The sequence below is a fragment of the Drechmeria coniospora genome, chromosome 02 (assembly GCF_001625195.1).
Source record: "Drechmeria coniospora strain ARSEF 6962 chromosome 02, whole genome shotgun sequence".
Taxonomy (NCBI): domain Eukaryota; kingdom Fungi; phylum Ascomycota; class Sordariomycetes; order Hypocreales; family Ophiocordycipitaceae; genus Drechmeria; species Drechmeria coniospora.
Genome location: NC_054390.1, coordinates 4,783,315 through 4,804,172, shown reverse-complemented (window position 1 = coordinate 4,804,172; position 20,858 = coordinate 4,783,315). Strand labels below are relative to the sequence as shown.

The window sequence follows — 20,858 nt, the reverse complement described above, 5'->3', positions numbered from 1 at the left end:
CTTGGCTGACTACCTGGTCTGGACCTGGACCTGGACGGCCGGGTCGTCCGGCATTCTTCTCTCTTGGCGTGGGGCGGCTATGATGCTCCTGACATGGTAGGGCGAGCTTCGGTCAGGCGTACCGTCGAGCGGCGCAGTCGAGTCGCGGGATGGACTGGCGGACGGGAAGTGTCGTGGGCCGTCGTCTTTGGACTGGAATGAGACGGACTGATGTGATTAGCCCGGGGCGCTCCCCTCACAACCAACGGCAGTTGGCTTCGGCTCGCACGTGTGCATCGATTCCAAGCTTGACTTGACGGACGGGACAGGACATGGGCGAGAGGACGGGACAGGCAGGACAGGACAGGACAGGGCAGTGACTCACTATCGCGAGACGGCGGACGGACGGGCGGGCCGACGACAGACGGCGTCGAGGGCGACAGACCGGTCGACTGACTGATTGATGGACGGGTGGATCGACGGATGGGTGGTTGTATGATTGTATGGGTGGATGAATAGATGATGGATGATTTTGACTAGATGCTGGATGGATGAATGGCCGAGTAGACGAACGGAAGGGAGGGACGGAGGGAGGGAGAGAGGAATAAAAGGGTCGCTCGCGATTGATTCACTTTCGTCGAGGTAGTCACGGCAGCAAAAGTGTTCGCCGGCGACGCAATTCAGCCAACGAGGAGAAGGAGTCGGCGTATTTGCCACGATGTCGAGCGGGAGAGGATGTCAACCGAGGAGACGGCACTGGCGTGCAAGACGAAGGAGTCTCCAACCAACCACGAACGGGCGCGGGACGTGGGCCGATGGATGGGATGGGGATGGGGATGGGATGGGATGGATGGGGCAGAGCAACGTCGACTGACGACGACGGTCTGAGTCTCGGTCGGCGGGAGGAGGAGAGCAGCACGGGACAGGCGGCCAGAGCGAGCTGGTAGAGCTGAGAACAATCGAGGCAGAGGACGGCAGCGGCCACTGGCCAGGACAGAACAGACCACCAGAGGCGGCAGGCGAGCTAAGCTGCTGTAGTCCGTACTATCCATTATTATCGCCTGCGCCAGAGCGACTTTGTCTGTTGACGGTTAGGCGACGGATCGAGACTAGCGAACAAAGTTGCCACGCCATCCCTCCAACATCCATCCGACGCAGGAGACGCGGCAGGGGATTACGATGCGAGTACGTAGGACGGTACCAGGCAATGTACCTACAGTACACGGTACTGTGCAGCACGGAGTACAAGTAAGTACACGCGAGTACGGACGGTGTGGCTGAGGCACCAGCGGCAGGCATGTGCAGGTGCATGTGTCTGCTCTATACTCCGTAGTACTGCATGTATTAATACTCCGTACTCGGGACTCGGTACTCGGTCCTCCGTCCACCCACTCCATATTGCACTTGTACTCCGTATACCGTACGGAGTACATGCCGCACATGCCATGCCTCGTACTCTCAACATGTAATACGGCACGGCACTATGTGCAGTACGGTCGGTAGGTACCTAAATGTACAGCATTCGAGTACGAGGGCGACTACGGCAAAAACCAGCGGGCACTCCTGTGCGAGCACAAGTACTTGCTTGTATTCATCTCTACCAGTAATAATACTTGTACAGAACAGAACACCGTACGGAGAACAGAGTACCGACTGTAAGTACTCTGTGGTGTACTTACGGAGTACTCTGTACATTGGCACGATGCCACGTACACAGTCCACTACGGTACTAAGTACTAAGGCACCCTGGGTAGTTCTAGTACCGGCCTGCAGCGCATTGCTTCTGGGCTATCCAGCCTGTCAGGTACGGAGCACAGTGCCTGACAATGGCCCGACGAGTGCCCCGTGCTCCGTAATAATGGAAAACATTACCGAGTACGGAGTAATAGTGTGGGTAAGAATAGGAGAATAAAACAGCGGATCTCTCCTTGGTGCAACCAACCGGACATGCCGCGACGGGGCAATAGCGCCAAGCCACTGCGAATGGCCATTTTGAATCCCCTCTTCCCCGGTTTTCGAGCCTACGCACGCCGCCGAGCGTGGGGGATTGCAGGAACGATTCCCGCCGTCGGAGCGATTCCCGCCGTCCGTCGAGCGAGGGCGAGGCATCCTGCACAAGCACGAGCATGGGTACTTGCTTGGCGTAGGAGCACGTCGGAGCTACATGTACAGGTACGTTATTTTTCACGTGCTGAGAGACCATGGCCACGGAGGGAAATGCAGCGGAGCAGCATGGTCTAGAAGCGACAAATGAACGGAGTACCTGGAATAATATCAACCGAGTCTACGGAGTACCTATGCCCCTGTTTTCATTGCGTTGCCTCTCCCCCCTCATCCACCCGATCCGATCATCGATCGTCAACGGCAAGCCAACGTGGGCGACCATGTAATGCTGTATGCGTTTGCGGCTATGCTGTGGCCAGCCAGGTGCTATTCATTACACCATCAGGCACGGGACGACACCACCAATTGGCAACGAGCCCCCCCTCCCCCCCCCTTCGCTCCGAGTCGTCGCCTGGTGACATTCCGACATTCCGACATGCCGACATGTCCGCGGCTGTACCCGTGTGCTGCCCGATGACTTTGCGCGCAAGCACCAAGACAAGTACATGCACGGAGTACGCCGCAGGGTGTACCGCACATGTGCTATAAGTAGGCATGGGCTGTCATGCTACCAATGTGCGGTACCTGATTACCGCTTACGCCGAATCACCCAGTGCCGTGCCGTCCTTCCGGTCCCTGCCTGCTGCTTACAGGTTGTGCCTGGTCTTGCTTGCTCTTGGGGTTGCCCGTTCGTGCTGTGGGTGGATGGATGCATTACGCGAATACCTCGTCCTTCCCCCTCCCCCCCTCATCGGATCGTAACCGAACTCGTCGTGACCATATGGAATCGTCGTGGCCAAATGGTTGGCATCAATAGACGACAAACTCGGCAATGGTTCCTCCGACCGCCGACCCATCCGCGCCGGCGCCCTCGTCGCAGCCCAAGCAACCTTCGACGGTCAGCTGGACCCAGTCACCGGTCCATAAGTCCAGATCGGCCGAAAACACCATGCTGGTCGTGTTGCTCTGCACCGGCACGACGGCCGAACCCGCCGAGGCCGAGCCGTTGGCTCGAATCCCGTTCACCGTCACCTCCCGCCCGGCGCCGACGCCGGTCGTTTTGTTGTAGAACAGGATCGTCGCCTTGGCCACCGGCCTCTCCCCAAAGTCAAAGTACGCACCAGACACCTTCCGCCGTCCGAGGCTGCTCGTGTCGATGAGCAGCCTGCTCGCCGCCGCCGTCGACGGTTGCCAGCTGGTCGCCAGCGCGCCGTCGTTGGCACCCTCCGGCAGCTGACCGGCGACGCAGGCGTCCGGCGACGTCGCGGGCAGGCACTGCAGCATGTTGCGGGCGTAGGTCGCGTTCTCCCAGTAGAGCCGGTTGGCGACCGTCACCGTTTCGTTCACGCCGATGGTGTAGCGTCGGCTCGCTCCGTCCGCCGACTCGACGTCAAACGGCATCCGCTTCCCCGCGTACGTGTCGTGGAGATGCTCCGGCGCGGGGATCCGGCCGAGCGTCGTTGTCGTCCTGTTCATGACCGCACGCAAGGCGGCGCCTGCGTAGTAAAAGGTTCGAACCCTGAGGTGCGGAATCTGCGGCGGCAGCGAGGGCGAGAGGGCGAGGACCGATCGGTCCGTTCGGATGCCGAGAAATCCAAAGGGCGCGATCTGCAAGGCGCCGCCGTGGCCAGTGAGGAAGGGAAAGGCCGGGTTCGTACCGCCATTCTTGCTCGGGTCGTCGACCTGCTGCTCCGAGAACTGGTACCACGGCCCGCGCAGGTAGGGGAGCAGCGCCTTCAACGTGTACGTGTAGGCGGCGCAGCCGGACGGCGACACGGCGTTGGCGTCGATGGCGAAGGCGCTGAAAGTCATGGCCGGGCCGTCCGGCGATTGCTTCTGGGAATACTGCCCCGTCATTCTTCACGTCAGCTTCCGCCGCTTCACTCGGACCTCGGGTCGGTCGATTGGGAGAGGGGGAGGGGGCGGGGGGTCACGAGCGTACGTAGTCGAGGTCCAGCAGCGAGTTGTTGGTCGTGTAGTTTCTGTCGTAGCCGAGAGGATAGGTGATCAGGACAACGTCTGCCTGCTTCACCTCGACCGAGTTGTTCATGGTCTGGTACTCGAGCGTGATGCCAGACGCCGCTCTCGGAAAGGCGATCCTGTCCGCAATGCGAGCCCACGTCTCGTTGGCCGGCCGGCCCCGAGAAAGCAGCAACTCGTTGACGCGCATGAGCAGCTGGCTGGCCGATGAAATGGTAAAGGACGGGTTGTTCACGTTGTTCGCGTACTCATCCGGGTCCGTGGCGTTGCGCAGCCAGTAGAGGCCGTCGGTGTCGTTGCGCTGCAGAAGATGGGCCGTCATCTCGGCGACGCCGAGGACGACCTGCTCGGGTCCGGCCTCGAACCATGTCCTGTTTTCGTTGATTTTGTATTGCTGCAGGAGGTTGAAGGCGATGTCGTAGTTGAGGTGATATTCGTAGTCGACGCAAGGGCCCGTCGCCGTGCAGTTGCCGTAGCGGCCGGCGGTCCACGAGTACAAGATGCTTCCGTTCGGGTAGCCGTTGAAGGCGGCATTCTCCAGCGCCTGCGCGTGCTGCTTCAGCCGAAAGTTAGCTACCTGCTTCGCGTAGGTGGGAAACGCCAAGTTGAGGCCCGGCGCCATCCAGGTATCGGCATCCCAGAAGATCTGACCGGCGTACGAATCGGAGGCGAGCCCGCTCACCGGGATGGAGTTGTCGTTGAGATTGCTGCCGTCGGGCTGGAGGTTCTGCAGCAGATGAAAGGTGCTCGCGATCGTACCAATCTGCAGCGTCTCCAGGTTCGGGTCCAAAGGCAGCGTCCCGGACGTCGGGTCGGTGAAATCGTCGACCGAATCCGGCGGCATGAGCGCTTTCCACGCGTCAACGTGCTCGGCCACGAGGCCATCCCATCCCTTGGCTTTCGCCGAAGACGCCGCACGCGTGGCGACGTCCTTGGCATCCGGGAACTTGTCCGTCGATGCGACGCCGACGTACTTGAAAAGCGTGACTGGTTGGCCGGCCTTGAGGTTCAGGGTAAACGTCTGTCCCACTGTGGATTCGTTCGCGCTAACGTAAGGTCCCTTGGCCAGCCTCGGCTTGTCGGCAGTTGCAAAGTCTTCGTTTGAGACGAGCCAAGCGGTGACATTGGGCAGTCCATTCGGGTGGACCGAGACGAAGATGCCATTGCCATCTCGGCCGGAATGTCTCCCTTTGTCGGCCAGATAGCTTCGCACGGCGCTGCGACCGTCGAGAAGGTCCGTCACCTCCCCGTCGATGTCTTTCGATGCAACAATCGTCGCCTTGCTCGCGATCACGTTGGGCCGCTCTCGACTGAAGATGACGCTGAAAAAGAGGTCAAACTCGGCCGACATGCTTGGTGGCTTCCACTTGTACGACCATTCTGTCATGCCCGTGCTCATGGAGAGAGTCTGGGTGTAGTTGAAGATGGTCTCGTTCGAAACTGTGCTGTCGAGGTAGACGGATCCGAATGAGAAGACGATGGCGGTCGGATGAGGTATGCCGGCGATGAAGGAGTCCCAGCCGTACTGGCCCAGCCAGGGGTAGTTTGTGCCCGTTGCATTCTTCTGAATGTTGTAGAAGCCCGAGATGGTGGAGAAGGAGATGCGAGGATCGAACAGCGGCCAGCCGTTGGTTGGCGGCGGTCCGGACGGATCTGTGTCGTTGACGTCAATCTCGAAGAAAGGGCCTGCGGCGGCGACGGAGGCTCCGACGTAACCGTTGGCCAGCGACAGACGGCCCTGAAAATGCCCGGGAAGGTACTCGTGTGAGGTCAAGGACCAGTGCGTCTGGTTCCAGCTAGAGGGATTGTTCGATAGCTCCCAGGCTGCGACACGGCAGAGGAAAAGTACGGTAAGCAAGGGGATGGCCATGGTTCCTACATCAGCCGTGCGTCCACCTCGGGTAGCTCTGAGATCGCTCGCCGAACGCCATGAGATTCGAACTCGACGGGGAGCTATTTAAAAAAAGAGTCGAATGATACACCGGATCCCATGACGATTTCTCATCATTTCCATGGTAACCGTCGACGTCACCCACGATGGCAGCCTCTGACGGCATTCCGGCGCAAACGGCCCGAGGGTAGGAGCCGCTCTCCATTGCCGACTGGATTGGCCGCTGGATGGCCCGTCGCATTGCCCAAGTTTGTTCGTTGCAACGTCGAAAGGTGCCGAGAATGTCTCTGCTGAACCGCAAACGGCTCCATCGTGCAGCGCCAGGTGGTGCATGAACGACAAATAGCAAGTACATTGGCGGCTCAATATTACGTTATCCAAATACACTATGGTGCTTGCCCACACACATGTACTGTACGGAGAATGATTATTACACCTAATAATTATTACATACTTGCAAGAACCCCGTAACGCTTACAAGCACTGTAGGTACAAGTACAAATACACTTCTTTGTACTCCGTACATGTACATGTACTTACATAGTACGAATAAGTACTTGTAAGTCAGGTACGTAAGCATGGTACGCCTGGCTGTCATTATTACAGCAAATGACGACATCGGCTTGCATCCCAGGCTCACTGAGGAGTAGAGACACCAATCAGTCCAAGGTGAGCAGGCAGTTGCTCCCGTCATGGCGACGTCGGTTAGATAACCTTTGAGGCTCTTCGGAGCGCATGGCCGAGCATTGAGAATTATGAACAGTACTTTTGTCATTCCACACGTGCCGTGCCGATGTTGCCTTCGGTGCACTTCCGTCCTCTGCCAAGCCGACTTGGTGCACAACTTCAGGAAGTACGAGTACATAATACGGGTAATTACCTGCAGGTATCTACATGTACTGGTACATGTACTCGTACTTGCAAGTTCGGAGCTTGTACTTAACAGTAAGTACGGAGAACTTACTCCGCATTGCTCCGGACACCTAAGTACTTAAGTACTTACGGAGTGAGTACAAGCAACTTACTTATAGAGTATTAATCAATTGCTATTACCATGATTGACCATTCTCCAAGTATACTAGGCATTCACTATAATTCTCTGTAGCCTGCAGGAAGACGCTGTCACTGCCAAAACGGGTAGCGGTGGATGCCAACGATGCCTACAATGGAGACAGAACGAAGCAATGACTGAAAACTGACATCGGCTGCTCGTCATACATCACGAAAGAACAATGGTTTTTCATCATCCATTAAGTACCACTATTGACGTTCCAATCTGTCCCCGACACAGACCCCGTCCACGGCCAATGGCGAAGCACGCAAAGGAGAGGCAAGAAACGAATGATGAAAAAAAAAAAGAATCAACTGGTCATTGTAAAGCGTCAAAAGACTGGTTATTTTTGGCCGTCCTACGCGTAATACGACTTCTGTTCCCACGCGTCCCTGGCCGCGTCCGCTGCATTTATTTATTGCAGTGGCACGTACGGACTTTTCTCCCCCTTCGTTGCTACTCCCCTACAGCCGGCTGGCCTTGAGCCCCGTCTCCTTGCGCAGGTCGAATCGGTCGAGGTTCATGACCTTGTTCCACGCGTTGACAAAGTCCTTGGCAAACTTCTCGCCGCCGTCGGCGCTGCCGTAGACCTCGGCGACGGCGCGCAGCTCGGCCTGGGAGCCGAAGACGAGATCGGCGCGCGTCGCCGTCCACTTCTTGGCTCCCGTCTTGCGGTCGGTGCCCTCGAAGACGTCGGCGTCGGCGCTCGTCGCCTTCCAGGCGGTGCCCATGTCCAGGAGGTTGACGAAAAAGTCGTTGGTCAGGGCGCCCGGCCGGTCGGTCAGGACGCCGTGGGACGAGCCGTCGTAGTTGGCGTTCAGGACGCGCAGGCCGCCGACGAGGACGGTGAGCTCGGGCGCCGAGAGGGTGAGCAGCTGGGCGCGGTCGATGAGGAAGTTCTCGAGCTTGACCCACGGCGTCGACTTGCCGTAGCTCCGGAAGCCGTCGGCGTGCGGCTCGAGGTGGCCGACCGACTCGACGTCCGTCTGCTGCTGCGAGGCGTCCATGCGGCCGGGCGTGAAGGGCACCGTCACGTCATGGCCGGCATCCCTCGCCGCCTTCTCGACGGCGGCGACACCGGCGAGGACGATGAGGTCGGCCATGGAAATCTTCTTGCCGCCGCTCTGGGAGCCGTTGAACTTTTGCTGCACCGTCTCGAGCGCGGCCAGGACCTCGGCGAGCTGGGCCGGGTTGTTGACCTTCCAGTCCTTCTGGGGCGCGAGCCGGATGCGGCCGCCGTTGGCGCCGCCGCGCTTGTCACTGCCGCGGAAGGTCGAGGCCGAGGCCCAGGCCGTCGAGATCAGCTTCGACGGGTTCACGGCCGACTGCAGGATCTCCTTCTTGAGGGCGGCGACGTCGCGGTCGTCGACGACGGCGTGGTTGACGGCCGGGATGGGATCCTGCCAGATGAAGTCCTCAGAGGGCACCTCGGGCCCGACGTAGCGGACGCGGGGGCCCATGTCGCGGTGCGTCAGCTTGAACCAGGCCTTGGCGAAGGCCTCGGCGAACTTGTCCGGGTTCTCGAGGAAGCCTCGCGCGATCTTCTCGTAGGCCGGGTCGAAGCGGAGCGAGAGATCCGTCGTCAGCATCGTCGGGAGGTGCTTCTTGGTGGCGTCGTAGGCGTCGGGGATGGTCGGCTCGGCGTTCTTGGCCACCCACTGGTTGGCGCCGGCCGGGCTCTTGGTCAGCTCCCAGTCAAACTTGAAGAGGTACTCGAGGTAGTCGTTGCTCCACCTCGTCGGCGTCTTGGTCCACGTGACCTCGAGGCCGCTCGTGATGGTGTCGGGACCCTTGCCGGACCGGTGGCCGTTGCTCCAGCCGAAGCCCTGGCTCTCCATGGCGGCCGCCTCGGGCTCCTTGCCGACGTTGCTCGCCGGCGCGGCGCCGTGCGTCTTGCCGAAGGAGTGGCCGCCGGCGATGAGGGCGACCGTCTCCTCGTCGTTCATGGCCATGCGGCCAAAGGTCGTCCGGATGTCGCGGGCGGCGGCGACGGGATCCGGGTTGCCGTCGGGACCCTCGGGGTTGACGTAGATGAGGCCCATGTGGGCGGCGGCGAGGGGATCCTCGAGCTCGCGCGAGTGGATGTCCTTTGCCCTTTTCTCGTCGCAGTCGACGACGCCGTGACCCTTGGACCCCTTGTGGCCGTGAGCGTAACGGACGTCGTTGCCGAGCCACGTCTTCTCGCCGCCCCAGTAGACGGACTCGTCGGCCTCCCAGGCGTCGGGCCGGCCGCCGGCGAAGCCGTACGTCTTGAAGCCCATCGACTCGAGCGCCACGTTGCCCGTGAGGATGATGAGGTCGGCCCACGAGATCTTGTTGCCGTACTTTTGCTTGATGGGCCACAGCAGGCGACGAGCCTTGTCGAGGCTGACGTTGTCGGGCCAGCTGTTGAGGGGAGCGAAGCGTTGCTGGCCCTGCTCGCACACCATTAGCGGCCGCGAGACGGGCGAGGGCGAGGGCGAGGCGAGCATGGTGTCAAGGAGGGGCGTACCTGTCCACCGCCGCCGCGGCCGTCAAAGACGCGATAGGTGCCGGCGCTGTGCCAGGCCATGCGGACGAAGAGGCCGCCGTAGTGGCCGAAGTCGGCCGGCCACCAATCCTGGGAGTCGGTCATGAGGGCGTGGAGGTCCTTCTTGAGGCCTTCGTAGTCGAGCGTCTTGAAGGCGGCGGCATAGTCAAACTCGGCCCCGAGGGGGTTGGTGACGTCGGTGTGCTGTCGGAGGATGTTGAGCTTGACCGAGTCGGGCCACCAGTCGCGGTTCCTCGTGCCGCCGCCGCCCGTGTTCATCTCGCCATGGACGGGACACTTTGCCTCGGCCATTCTCTCGTTTGTCGTTTTCTTCTCGCCTGCTGATTCCTCTACCGGCCTTGACGTCTTTGCCTGCTCGCTTGCTTTGCTCGTCGGACGAAGCTAGGATGAGGATGGGGGAGGTAATAGTGCGGAAACGGGGAGGAGGGGGGCACTGGGGAAGAAGTTTGGACGGCAGAGCTGCTGGGGAGGAGGGACCACATCCCGCATTATATGGTCCGCGGACCCCGCACCGTATGACCAATGACGATTGCCTCGAATCCGATTTGCCAGCCGGCGGGGTCCCGTTCCGTCACCACAGATTGTGCTGCGAGGAGGAGGAGGGGGAGGAGGGGAAGAGGAGCGGGGTGGGGGGGGGGGGGGGGCGGGGGGCAGTGAGCTTTTCGCATCCTGTATTGCTACCTAGAGCACCAGAGCTATAGGTGGATGCAGGTATTGTAATGAACGCCGTACTGTACTTGTACATGTGCTGTACTTGTACATGCACAGCAAGTACATGTACAAGTATGTATTAATACTTGGGTGGGTGCAGGTCAAGCACTTGAGTGCACGCTCATCGATGAGTACAGTACACCTGCAACACTTGTTCCCGTGACGCATGTACATGTCTATCCGTACATGTGCGTGTGCTGAAAGCACTGTACAGTACAACTACAGTACTTTCATTCAGCATACCTACTAGGAAGTATTTGGTTGTAATGTACGGGGTACTCCGTACACCCATACAGTTCTCCGTAGATGCACTGTAACTCAAGTACTTTCGCAAGTGCCTAGGACGGACAACATACGTGTATACAGTATATCGAGTGCTTACCCATTCGGTGCACTCAAGCATGTTCGTCCTCTGTCATGACAATCCTCCCAATACCTACGTACATGCACAAGTAGTACTCCGCACTTGCTGCTACGTGTACTCTACACAGTACGAACACTGTAAGCGTCATAGGTGTGCACGGAATAATGTGCCCACTTGTAGCATGGAGTATTCCGTACATCTGCCCGTGCTGTAGGCGTAGTTGTACAGTATACAAATACTAGCAAGGACGCTCTTGTACTGACTTCCTTGTAGTGTCTTAGTACCTTAGTAGTACTTAGCATCGCCTAAGGGACGAAGTTACATGCACGGAGCACGGAGTACACCATTACAGCATAAATGCATGCACCGAGTGCAATTACTTTAGTACAGTACACCTACATACTAATAGTCCCTACTACGGAATACATGTACGGTACTAGTATACAGTAGTAGCAGGGTACATCTGCTCAGTGCAGTGGATATTGGCCATTAAGGGCTCGAACATCACGATGCAAGCATATATTTTTCATGTACTGTACAACCGTAGAAGTAATAATTACAGGAGGAAAGGCAGCATCAAACGATGTGAAAGGAAGAAACCGCTTGGCAGGTTGCATCATGACCATGCGGACTCCAGATTGGTTCGGAGCACTGTACTTAGGTGTAGGTAGCACACGATGTCGCACCGAGCAGGTACGTACCAACATGTAAGCATAGCATAAGAAATTAAGGCTCCAAGGCTCGGGTAGCAAGTAAATCCGGCCACAGTATGCGCATGTACGCCCAACCTTCCATCATGACAACGTCAACAAACACGACATCACATTCATATCGTTGCTTTCTAACCCTCTTCGCGATCGATTCTACCAGAGCCCTCTATGTTCTGGTCAGGGACAATCAAGTTCAATGGATGCTGGAGTCCTCACTGGCCGACTACGTGACGGCTCGAGAGGATGGAGTTCCGTACAAAGTCCTTACAAAGGGGAGACTCATCCTATTTGAAGGTGAGTACTTGTAGGTGCAAGTGTACGGCAAAACCCAGCATCCTTGGGTGTAGTTGTATTACATGCCACTCATTATTCGTCGTTCGATCTGATGCAGGCCGGGTAGATCGATGTATTGCCGCAAAGGATGTACATGGAGTTACCATGTGCTCCGTACACGCACCCCATACCCCGACTCTCGACTGCTCCCGTTCCCGTTTCCATCGCGAGCCAGAGAGGCACGCACTCATCAAGTGTGGGTAGTTTCACCAAATTCTGGTAGGGACTGGTGTTGACCCAGACGAAAAATTGTCGCGTTGTGTGCATCGCGTCACCGTCTCTTTGGCACGTCTCGGGGAACCAAATCGTGCTGATCGGAGTGCCCCTAGCGCAGCAAGATGGCTATCGCCTACAAGGCCGTTTTCGCACCCCACTACGTGCTATTTACTTTTCCCTCTCATAACACTTGGGCGCAAAATGGCAGTGGGGCGGGCGCACGAAGCACACATGCCCCTTATCATGCTGCCTGTTTACAGTATGCCTTTGGCGAGCTTCCACCGAACCGGACGGCGTTGGCCGGTTTGAGCTAGCTGCAGGCACAGGTTATTCAGCTGCATCACGATGCTGTTACTTGCATAGTATACCGGCATCGATGCTATCCTGCCTTTCTAACCACTTCATTTTCTCCGCAGAGTAGGGACAGATGACGTACGTGTTTCATGTCCAGAGACACCCTCACTTTCTTTTCGTTCGACCTGCCGCTGCGATGGAACATTCTTTCTGCCGAGTACACCAGCAGCGGTGAGTACGATCAGGGTTCCATGTTTAAATACTCCCAACACGAAAACTGTGATGGTTTGTTTCCTAGCGGCGCCGAGCGGGACCCCATCGAAATGGCCAGGCAAGCCTAACCTGCCGGCATGCAGGGTTAAAGTATTATTAATTGACCCCCGACCTCTCAGGATATAATGCCATTCTTTCTCGCCACCTTTGCTGCAAACTGTACCAACATGCAGATGCTCGAAATAACCGTCGTTCTCTAGTACGGCCTTCTCGCCGGTTGCTTACCGGGCCCGGTGACCCCCCTACCTTTCCGAAACGAGCCACCGATTCCGTCAAGGAGATCCGCTCATTCCAGTACGCGGAGCGCATTCAACCATGAGACCAGTCTCGGTCGCCTTTCTCGCGAGCTCCGTCCTTGCCCGGGGCCTTCAGCATGCCGATGCCGGTGCTGTCGAGGTCCTGGCCGCCAACGCCGACGAGGCCGACAGGTCGTCGGCCGTTCCTACCCGTCAGGGTGTCATTATGAACGGCAATCATTCAAGTATGCCCCTTCTCGGTCGAGATAGAAATCACCTCCCTCTGCCGTGAGCATGCACGCGTGAATGCAGGCATGAATCGGTCGAGCTAACATTCGTCCTCGGCGCAGCGGACTTCATCTCCGTCCACCGGCGAGCGACAAAAGACGAGCTGAAAAAGTTGAATCAATACGAGATATACGCTTGGTTGCGCAATATGGACTTGCGGACCGACTGCTTCTTCGTCACCGTCGCACGTCTTCTTGGCTATACAACGTCGGAAGCACTTCAAGCAGCTGGCGTTCCGGCGCCTCCACGAGGGATAAGTCATGGCGTTACCTTGGCGCAAATGTATCTCGCCATGGATAGGCTTGGCGTCCGACTCCGTTTATTGACCTTCCAAGGCTATACAGAACTGAATTCTGCCGGTCCGCAGCGGACCGCGAACCTGCGATGCGCGCCGACCATGTACAGGCAGCGGTGGTCTACCACTCCACCGCGAACGATGGGTGTGGCGTTCCGTCGGCGCGGTGGATCGAGTCACATTGCCATTGTCAGGTTCGTACAGAGTCATCCTCGACCTCGAATCGTTGGCGTGCGAAATGTTGACAATGGTAACGCATAGGAATGCCGGCAGGGGTCCACTTACCCAATACCTCGACTATCAATCGAACCCGTTTGGTCAGGATATTTCGGCAGACGTCGAGAGTTCGAACATCTGCTTCTATTTCTATATCGATCTGGACACGTCTACCGGCACCTTCATCAGTGGACGGCGGCGGCCTATTCGCGAGATGAACAGGCAGGCAGCAATAGACGCTTCTTCCGCTCGACTGCCGGCTGCTGCCACTCAACCTCAGCAGCCTGCTCCTACCGCGCAACGGACTCAATCCGATCCGCTGGAGGCTCCCGCAACGGATAATCACGAAGTTTTGGTGGAAGACATTACTGATAGGCTGTCACGCATACACTTGTCAGAAGGGGACGCAGGGAACAGTGCGAATACAGTCGACGACTTTGATGACATCTCTGATGACATCTCTGATTTGTCGGATAGCAATGAAGAATCAACGAGAGATGAGCCTGATGGGTCAAAAACCGCCGTCGCAGCAGGACCCTCGGTTCTGATTCCGTCTGGGGCACTGGACCTTGCAACAATCGGCCCAAACACAATCGACAGCATCTTCTCCAATCAGCTGACCTCGAACGAGTGTGCGCAATTCCTCGCGTCAGAGGCCATCTTCTTACGCACCTCCGGTGCCGCTCGCCCATCGCCAAACGAGAGCAATCATGAGCGGCGAGACAATGGTCCTAGGAAATCCGAGTGCTTGAAGCTGCAAGCTGCCGTCGCAAGGTCGTCGCCTTGCCGCAAAATACGCAGCCTCGAGATCGGCATCGTCATACCGTTTGAGGATGACGCGGGGACATATGACTTTATTCTCGCCACCATTGGCAACAGCACCATACGACTTGGCTTCAATGAAATGAGAGGCTACAAGGCCTGGAAGCCAGTAGATCTAAAAGCAGCTTTTGGCTCCGATACAGTCGATATTCGTAGCATACAAAAGATGTACCTTCTTGCTCAAGGGGAAAAGGGAGCCATCTGGTTCTTCCGAAACGATTGGTGGAAAGTTCAAGGTATGATTGTCCAGTTCGGCAGGAGGGATATTCTTTCAACTAAGACATCAGTAACCAGGCATTGCCTTTCGCGCAAAATGCGAGACGCCTGGCTTTCTGCTACGAAACGACCGACTCATGACGCTCAATAGGTGGTACCAGCATCCGGCCGCTACGCAAAAGGGCATATTACCGTACGAACCGGCGACAGTGGCGAAATTCTATATCAGTACTTCAGACTGGTACATGACACCTTGCGCATTTATCAAGGAGTTGCAGTTTGAATTTCAGATTAGCTATGTGCCTGCATCTGGATCGTACGATTCACTGTCGTTGGCTTTTCAAGACGGCAAGAACTCAACCTTCTTGATGCAATCCTTCTCACGTGGAGCAAGAAAATTGGATACCGTTGATCTTGCTGCGAATTTCGGTAGACGGATAGTTGACCTACGGCAAATTACCAAAATGTCTCTGAGGGACAGGTTCGCCAGCGAAAAGAAAACAGACTGGTGGAGGTTTTCAAGTGCGTGCTTTCCTTGCAGGCCTCAAACCAGTCCCTTCGACGGCTGCAGCTAATGAAGTCTCGACGTAGCCCTTTCACTCACAGCAACGTGCGCCCATGGTCCGAATAAAATGAAGATGAATAAATTTCAAGACGGAGGAAATAAATGGCTTGGGACTGACCATTCGCATGCGACGGTATGGTCTGGCGAGTTTTCTTTTGGGGATTGGAGAGTGGTAGATACTAGGAAATTTTGAGTCGAGAGCAAGAGGGGGGTGAGACAACAGTCACCTCATCAAGATGGTCATTGGCCGCAGTGCTACTACTGTGTACGTTACAGCAATTATACTTGTAACAAGAATAGACTGACGCGCTTTATAAGCAACAGGACAAGCCTTCATTCTTAACGCCGTAGACACAAGTGCAGTCGCCAAGATTGGGATTTCGCGCCATCCGACATTGAGGCTGGTATTTCGAGGCTGGTGGACAGGGGCATCCCGGAATATCATGGTTGGAGCTGCCTGCGTGATTAGATAGCCTCAAGACATGTATACTTTTCTATACTATTCGAAAGGTAAAGACGAATATTCATGTCCAACGGGAAACTGCGGTTAGAGTCCGCAAGAGTCGCGAGCAACAGAATGCAAACAATTCCTCCTACCCTGCAGTATGACTTGATGGGGCGATGATGGAGGGAAGGCTGCGACGATGCTTGCGAGCCGGTCGGACAATGGTTCCATCATGAGTGCCCCTAAACACCACCTCTTTGGCGAGCAGCATCATACAATTTCTGAATGTCCCGTCGCCACTGCTCAGTGTTCGGCCGTAAAAGACGACGGTCGTAGGTCAGGAGGCCATTGACCTCGCCCTCAACGTCGGTCGTTTGCGTCCACACGCCACCGCTACATGCGTACTTTTCAATCTGCTCGCGAAGCTCTCTGAAAATTACGCTTGCCCGGTAGTTGTACGCTTCCAGGTCCGCGTTGAGCTCATACGTTTGGTTAATCGTATCCACGGCTTGTTGGACCTTCCAGAGACTGTGTAGACATGCTCAGCCACCGAGGCTTTCCAGAAAAACTGCTGGTCAAGCTATGCTTGGAAAGCAGAGAACATACTGCTTGGCAGAGACGTTATGACCAACCCCCCCAAACTCCCCTTGGAAGCCGATTCGATTGGAATCATACGGGGAGGAGGCGAGCGAGTAAAACGGTGCACCGCATTGAGGGTTTGCGTAATGGTGGTTGTCCTTGACGGGAGGTGATAAGGTCTCTATCCATACAATATCCTGCAACCAGCCATCGTGGCCAGGAACACTCACCGAGTAATCGCCAAAGCCATGGTCATGCCAGCCTGTGACAGCGTCAACCAGCCTAGTTGGGTCAAGTTTTCGAACGACATCTACCAGCTGTTCTTCAGGCCATGGCGCCGTTCGGAGCTGTCCCCACCCTTCGTTGTAGATGACCTTGGAGTGCATATCAGCAATGATGCGGTCTATGGCGCTGAAGCCATGCACTTGCCCACGTCACGATGGAGGGATAGCCTTTGTGCTCGTTGATGAGCATCTCCAGCTGTCGCTGGAATTCCTGCTGCTGCGTGGGATTTGGGAGCCGACTTGCGTCGTCGGGGAGACTTGGCATGTCTTGAAACACCATCAATCCAATCTCATCGCACGCTTGGTAGAATAGATCGGGCTCGACTTTGATCTACAGGGTGTGAGGAGCCAATGCGCGCGTGTGCTGGCTTCCAGGGGGAGGATGCGACCAACATGCTTCCGAACCATGTTGAAACCCAGGCTTTTGAGAATCGCCAAGTCATATACCATGGCCTCTCGACTTGGTGGTGTATACACTCCATCGGGCCAGAAGCCCTGATCAAGGGTGCCGATCATGAGGTGAAATTTGCCGTTGAGCAGCGGCCGCTGAATACCATGAACAAGACCAGCCGAGATTGTTCGGAAACCAGCATAGCTGTGCACATGATCATCGTCCATGCTCGCGGTTATGTTGTACAATGTTGGTGACGATGGTGACCACAACTTGGGCGAGTCGACCATGGTCTTGAGCTCGGTATCAGAATACCCGGACTGACTAAGAACTTCAAGACCATCCTTGTCGATGATCGAATACTTGACTTTTGCTCCATTCTTTCCTGAACTATGAGCTGTCAAAGCGACTGAAAAATGAGCAACTAGTCAGGCTACTGCAAAAACACGTCACAACCCTACCTGAGCCGTCTGCTGCCGCGGAGACGTCGAGCTGGGTGATGTAGTTTGAGGAGACAGCCTCCATCCAAACAGACTGCCAAATACCAGAGCATGGTCTATACCAGATGTGCCTAGGGTTCCTAGTCTGCTTACCTACCGGAATCACCTCTAAGTCTGTGGGGTCGTAGACAAGCACCAATCTACGGCATTAATGAGCTATTTTGACGGCGAGCAGCATTCTGTCGAGGAATCTCATACAGGTGGTTGTCTTGACGAGGAGACACGTGTTTTGAAACGTCGACGCTGAAGCGGAAGTAACCTCCGATGTGGTGACCAACCTTGACACCATTCACGAACACGATCGTTTCGTAGTCGACGGCTTCGAAGTTGAGGAGTATAGTCTTTCCTGCCCACGAAGCCGGGACGGCAAAGTTCCTCGCAAACCGCATGTTCGTCACGTCAAGTTCTTGTATGCCAGACAAGGCACTCTCGATACAGGACGGGATGAGAACCTCGCGACCAAGAAGTCCGCTTCTGAACGCATCCGAGGCGGACGTGGTGGCAGTAGCCCCTTCGTATGTCCAGATCCCATTGAGGCTCTTCCAATCATCTCGACGAAGCAGTGGGCGCGGATATTCGGGCCAAGCGTTCGTTCCCACCTTGAAGGTCCAGTCGGTATCCAGAGGAGGTTTTTGGACCTTGTACGGCAAAGGAGCGCTCATGGCCTCGGATGCGGGAGATGCCGTGGCAAGAATATTAGACAGGACCAAGATTGGCCAAAGGAGAGAGGAGAGAGTGAAGTGCATGCTGGTTGCTCTGCCTGACATATTGACAACTCAAGGCATAACCAAGATGCTTGGCCCGAACGCAGAGAGATATGCCATGTGAAATAATTGTCCCAGAATGATTGCAAGTAGGAAATGCTCGACACTTCAAGATTCGAGGAATCAGTCAGTACTCTCTGGTTCTCCTCAAGATTCGACGCCCCGATCACGCAGGTTGTTCGCAGCTACCCCTCTTTGGCATATGCCGACCTCACCCTCGTCGCAATGGACCCATGCCCCTGCTGCGAATGACGATATGATGTCGGTCTCATGTCGGCGATTGCAACAAAGTGCATCGTCCTACATTACCATTCGGGTGTTACATGCAGACTTTGGTAATGAATACGAGCCCTTTTCATTGCCATTATCTGTTTTCGCAGCACTACATATACACCACTTCGCAATCCACATGGGGCGAGATATTTCACGACGACGTACCAGAGCGTCATGAGCGACGCAAGGCATTTCATCGTCTCGATTCAGCAACGTTCCCTAATGATAACTCTCACCGAACCTGGGAGGGCCTGACTCGTGCATGATAAATATATGTATGAATGTATGAATGGCCTGTGATGTGCATAAAAGATTGTCGGGGTCTATCGGATAGCTGCTCCCGCACCAAAGTTGAGCTTCTACCCCAATATCCACGAGTTTCACGATGAAAAGTTGATGATGTCTTCATGATTTCACGTAGCAAGGAAATATGCAGTGCAATAGAGTAGAATTGACACCCTTGGGTATCGATGGATGATGGCTCGCTCTTAAATTGCCGCCGGAAAACCTGCTTCCACATGTCTGGCTGTAGTACTACAGTCAACGGTCCGCCAAGGGCCAGCGAGGTTGACGACATTTCAAGCCGCCGTGAGGCTAGCATCCCATCCGTCTTGTGGGACGAGTAGGCGAATATGAATGGCTTCTCCAAAGATTAAGAGCGAACCTTGGACACTTTCCCCGTCGTCGCATCAATGGTGGAAGCGTGAAATTGGCTGGTGCCCTGCTCCATTGCCACCATGACCTTTCTCATTGCTGTGCCGTTTGATCCGCCCGGTCCTCGGCCATTGACGAGTTCGGCAAACATGCGAAGCTGCATCGGGAAGCGCGGGTCGCCGTAGTGGTCGATGATGTCGCTCTTCTCGACGGCACATCGCAGGTCGCACCATTGGGACGCATCCATGCCAAGGCTCTCGCATGCCTGCCTCTTCTCACCATTCCACCAGGGCGGCAGCAGATTGGGGCGGGATTCGACACGCGTCAGGAAACGCTGGAAGCAGCTCAGGCCGTCGGGTGCGCCGGTGTAGATGCTGCCTTCCTCTTGGAACTGTTCGATCTGGTACAGGTCTTCGACGTACATGCGGTAGGCATCGATGAGAAGGCGGTAGACGTCCATCTCCGGGCGGTCGTGAAGCCAGGTGCCGTTCTCCAGATGCGTGAAGGGCATGACAATGGGACGGTCGAGTCCTTTGGGAGGAGACTTGACGTTGCTGGTGTTGGGAGCATCGTCCACCCCTCGTGCGTCTCTTTGCTTGGCACACGTCTTTTTGTGCTCTTTCCAGTCAACCTTTTGGCAGTCTCGCGAACAGTACCAGGTGATGGAGCACTTTGCGCATCGCTTAAGGTTCACCGAGGGCGGCGACTTGTTGCAAGCCTTGCAGCAATTCATGCTAGCTGAAAGATGAAGTCGGTGCAAAAGGGACAAGGGGACGATGTCGGATATTGTGACGAGAGATGCAAGGTGCTCGAAGGAGGGCCCCGTCATGCTAGTCAAGTATTATACTGCACTCCGTTTAAGTGCATACCGACAAAACATCATGAGGGGTAATAATTGGCACCTACTCACACGTAAGCGGCAGTGGGGAACAATATATGCGTTCGTACGGAGTATTCACCCCCTTCCTCCCTCCAGCACGAATCAAATCTAGCGTTGCTTAATACCTAAGTAAGTATATATTTGGAAGTCTTAATAATACCTAGTAGGTACAACCCTCGATAGCTGCAACGGCATGGCCATAAGAATACGTGCATTAATTATTACATGAACCTCTGCGTTTCTGACCGATGCCAGAATCAACTGGCTCATGGCACCCGCCATACAACGGCCCGTGGAAAGGCGGAAATTATTAAACAGAGAATAAAGTGTTCGACAAGCGGCGGCCGATGTGAATGTACAGACTCATGACATCATGTGTTGACGACTGGTTGCAAGATGGCGATTCGAGCCTGCTCCGTTTTGGGAGCGGCAGGGAACGAGGGCTGATTGCGCAGTACAGCACTTAAGCAGCCAACAGCTTGCATGGAGATGAATGAAGTGCATCGGTACGCTTCGGGGCCTCGTTTTGAGAGTTATTCAATTCTCAAATGTCCTCAAATAGAATGGCTCCTTTCTCCCTCGACCTGAAGCAGGAGCCGGGAGCCAGCCAGTGGGCGGCAGCCCGAGGCTGATGCTGCATGTCTGCCGTGCCTGATATCACGACGACCCATGGTTCGCCAACGCAAACCCAGGATAGATATGGGTGTAGCTTTCTGCATCAAGGACTCGCACCTTGGGGTTCCCGCCATAATCTATTGCCTACATTTCGTGTCCGGCGGACGGAACCTGTCTCGTGCGACAACTTGCTCTTCCCCACGAGACCTGGTCGATGTGGCACTGGGCGGATGCGCACATAACCGGATACGCAGCCTATGATTCCTCTCTGCTTCGTTGAAATCGACGTTGCAGCTGCTATTTTTGAGAGCGGAAAGGTTCGGCACAGCCGCTTCGGTGGATGAGCGTCGTGTTCGCAGGTGATGGCAAGCAGGCCGAGAAATGATCAAATGCGTCAGGT

The 20,858-nt window shown here is 55.9% G+C and overlaps 5 protein-coding genes across 5 annotated transcripts; 1 reads left to right on the top strand and 4 right to left on the bottom strand.

Moving 5' to 3' along the window:
- Positions 1-2,892: 2,892 nt before the first annotated feature.
- DCS_04421 (putative acid trehalase protein) lies at positions 2,893-5,932 on the bottom strand (the record flags this gene model as incomplete). Its single annotated transcript, XM_040801731.1, has 2 exons — positions 2,893-3,927; positions 4,025-5,932. The coding sequence occupies 2 exons, from the start codon at positions 5,930-5,932 to the stop codon at positions 2,893-2,895; spliced, it is 2,943 nt and encodes a 980-aa protein (XP_040656764.1).
- A 1,536-nt stretch (positions 5,933-7,468) lies between these two features.
- DCS_04420 (uncharacterized protein) lies at positions 7,469-9,825 on the bottom strand (the record flags this gene model as incomplete). Its single annotated transcript, XM_040801730.1, has 2 exons — positions 7,469-9,418; positions 9,496-9,825. 2 exons carry the CDS (start codon positions 9,823-9,825, stop codon positions 7,469-7,471), a joined length of 2,280 nt encoding a protein of 759 aa, XP_040656763.1.
- Positions 9,826-12,750: 2,925 nt separating this feature from the next.
- Positions 12,751-15,083, top strand: DCS_04419 (uncharacterized protein; the record flags this gene model as incomplete). Its single annotated transcript, XM_040801729.1, has 4 exons — positions 12,751-12,916; positions 13,022-13,448; positions 13,516-14,528; positions 14,587-15,083. The coding sequence occupies 4 exons, from the start codon at positions 12,751-12,753 to the stop codon at positions 15,081-15,083; spliced, it is 2,103 nt and encodes a 700-aa protein (XP_040656762.1).
- A 677-nt stretch (positions 15,084-15,760) lies between these two features.
- On the bottom strand, positions 15,761-18,018 carry DCS_04418 (glycoside hydrolase family 2; the record flags this gene model as incomplete). Its single annotated transcript, XM_040801728.1, has 7 exons — positions 15,761-16,046; positions 16,125-16,471; positions 16,536-16,712; positions 16,775-17,181; positions 17,234-17,306; positions 17,370-17,412; positions 17,471-18,018. The coding sequence occupies 7 exons, from the start codon at positions 18,016-18,018 to the stop codon at positions 15,761-15,763; spliced, it is 1,881 nt and encodes a 626-aa protein (XP_040656761.1).
- A 943-nt stretch (positions 18,019-18,961) lies between these two features.
- On the bottom strand, positions 18,962-19,792 carry DCS_04417 (uncharacterized protein; the record flags this gene model as incomplete). Its single annotated transcript, XM_040801727.1, has 1 exon — positions 18,962-19,792. One exon carries the CDS (start codon positions 19,790-19,792, stop codon positions 18,962-18,964), a length of 831 nt encoding a protein of 276 aa, XP_040656760.1.
- Positions 19,793-20,858: the final 1,066 nt, after the last annotated feature.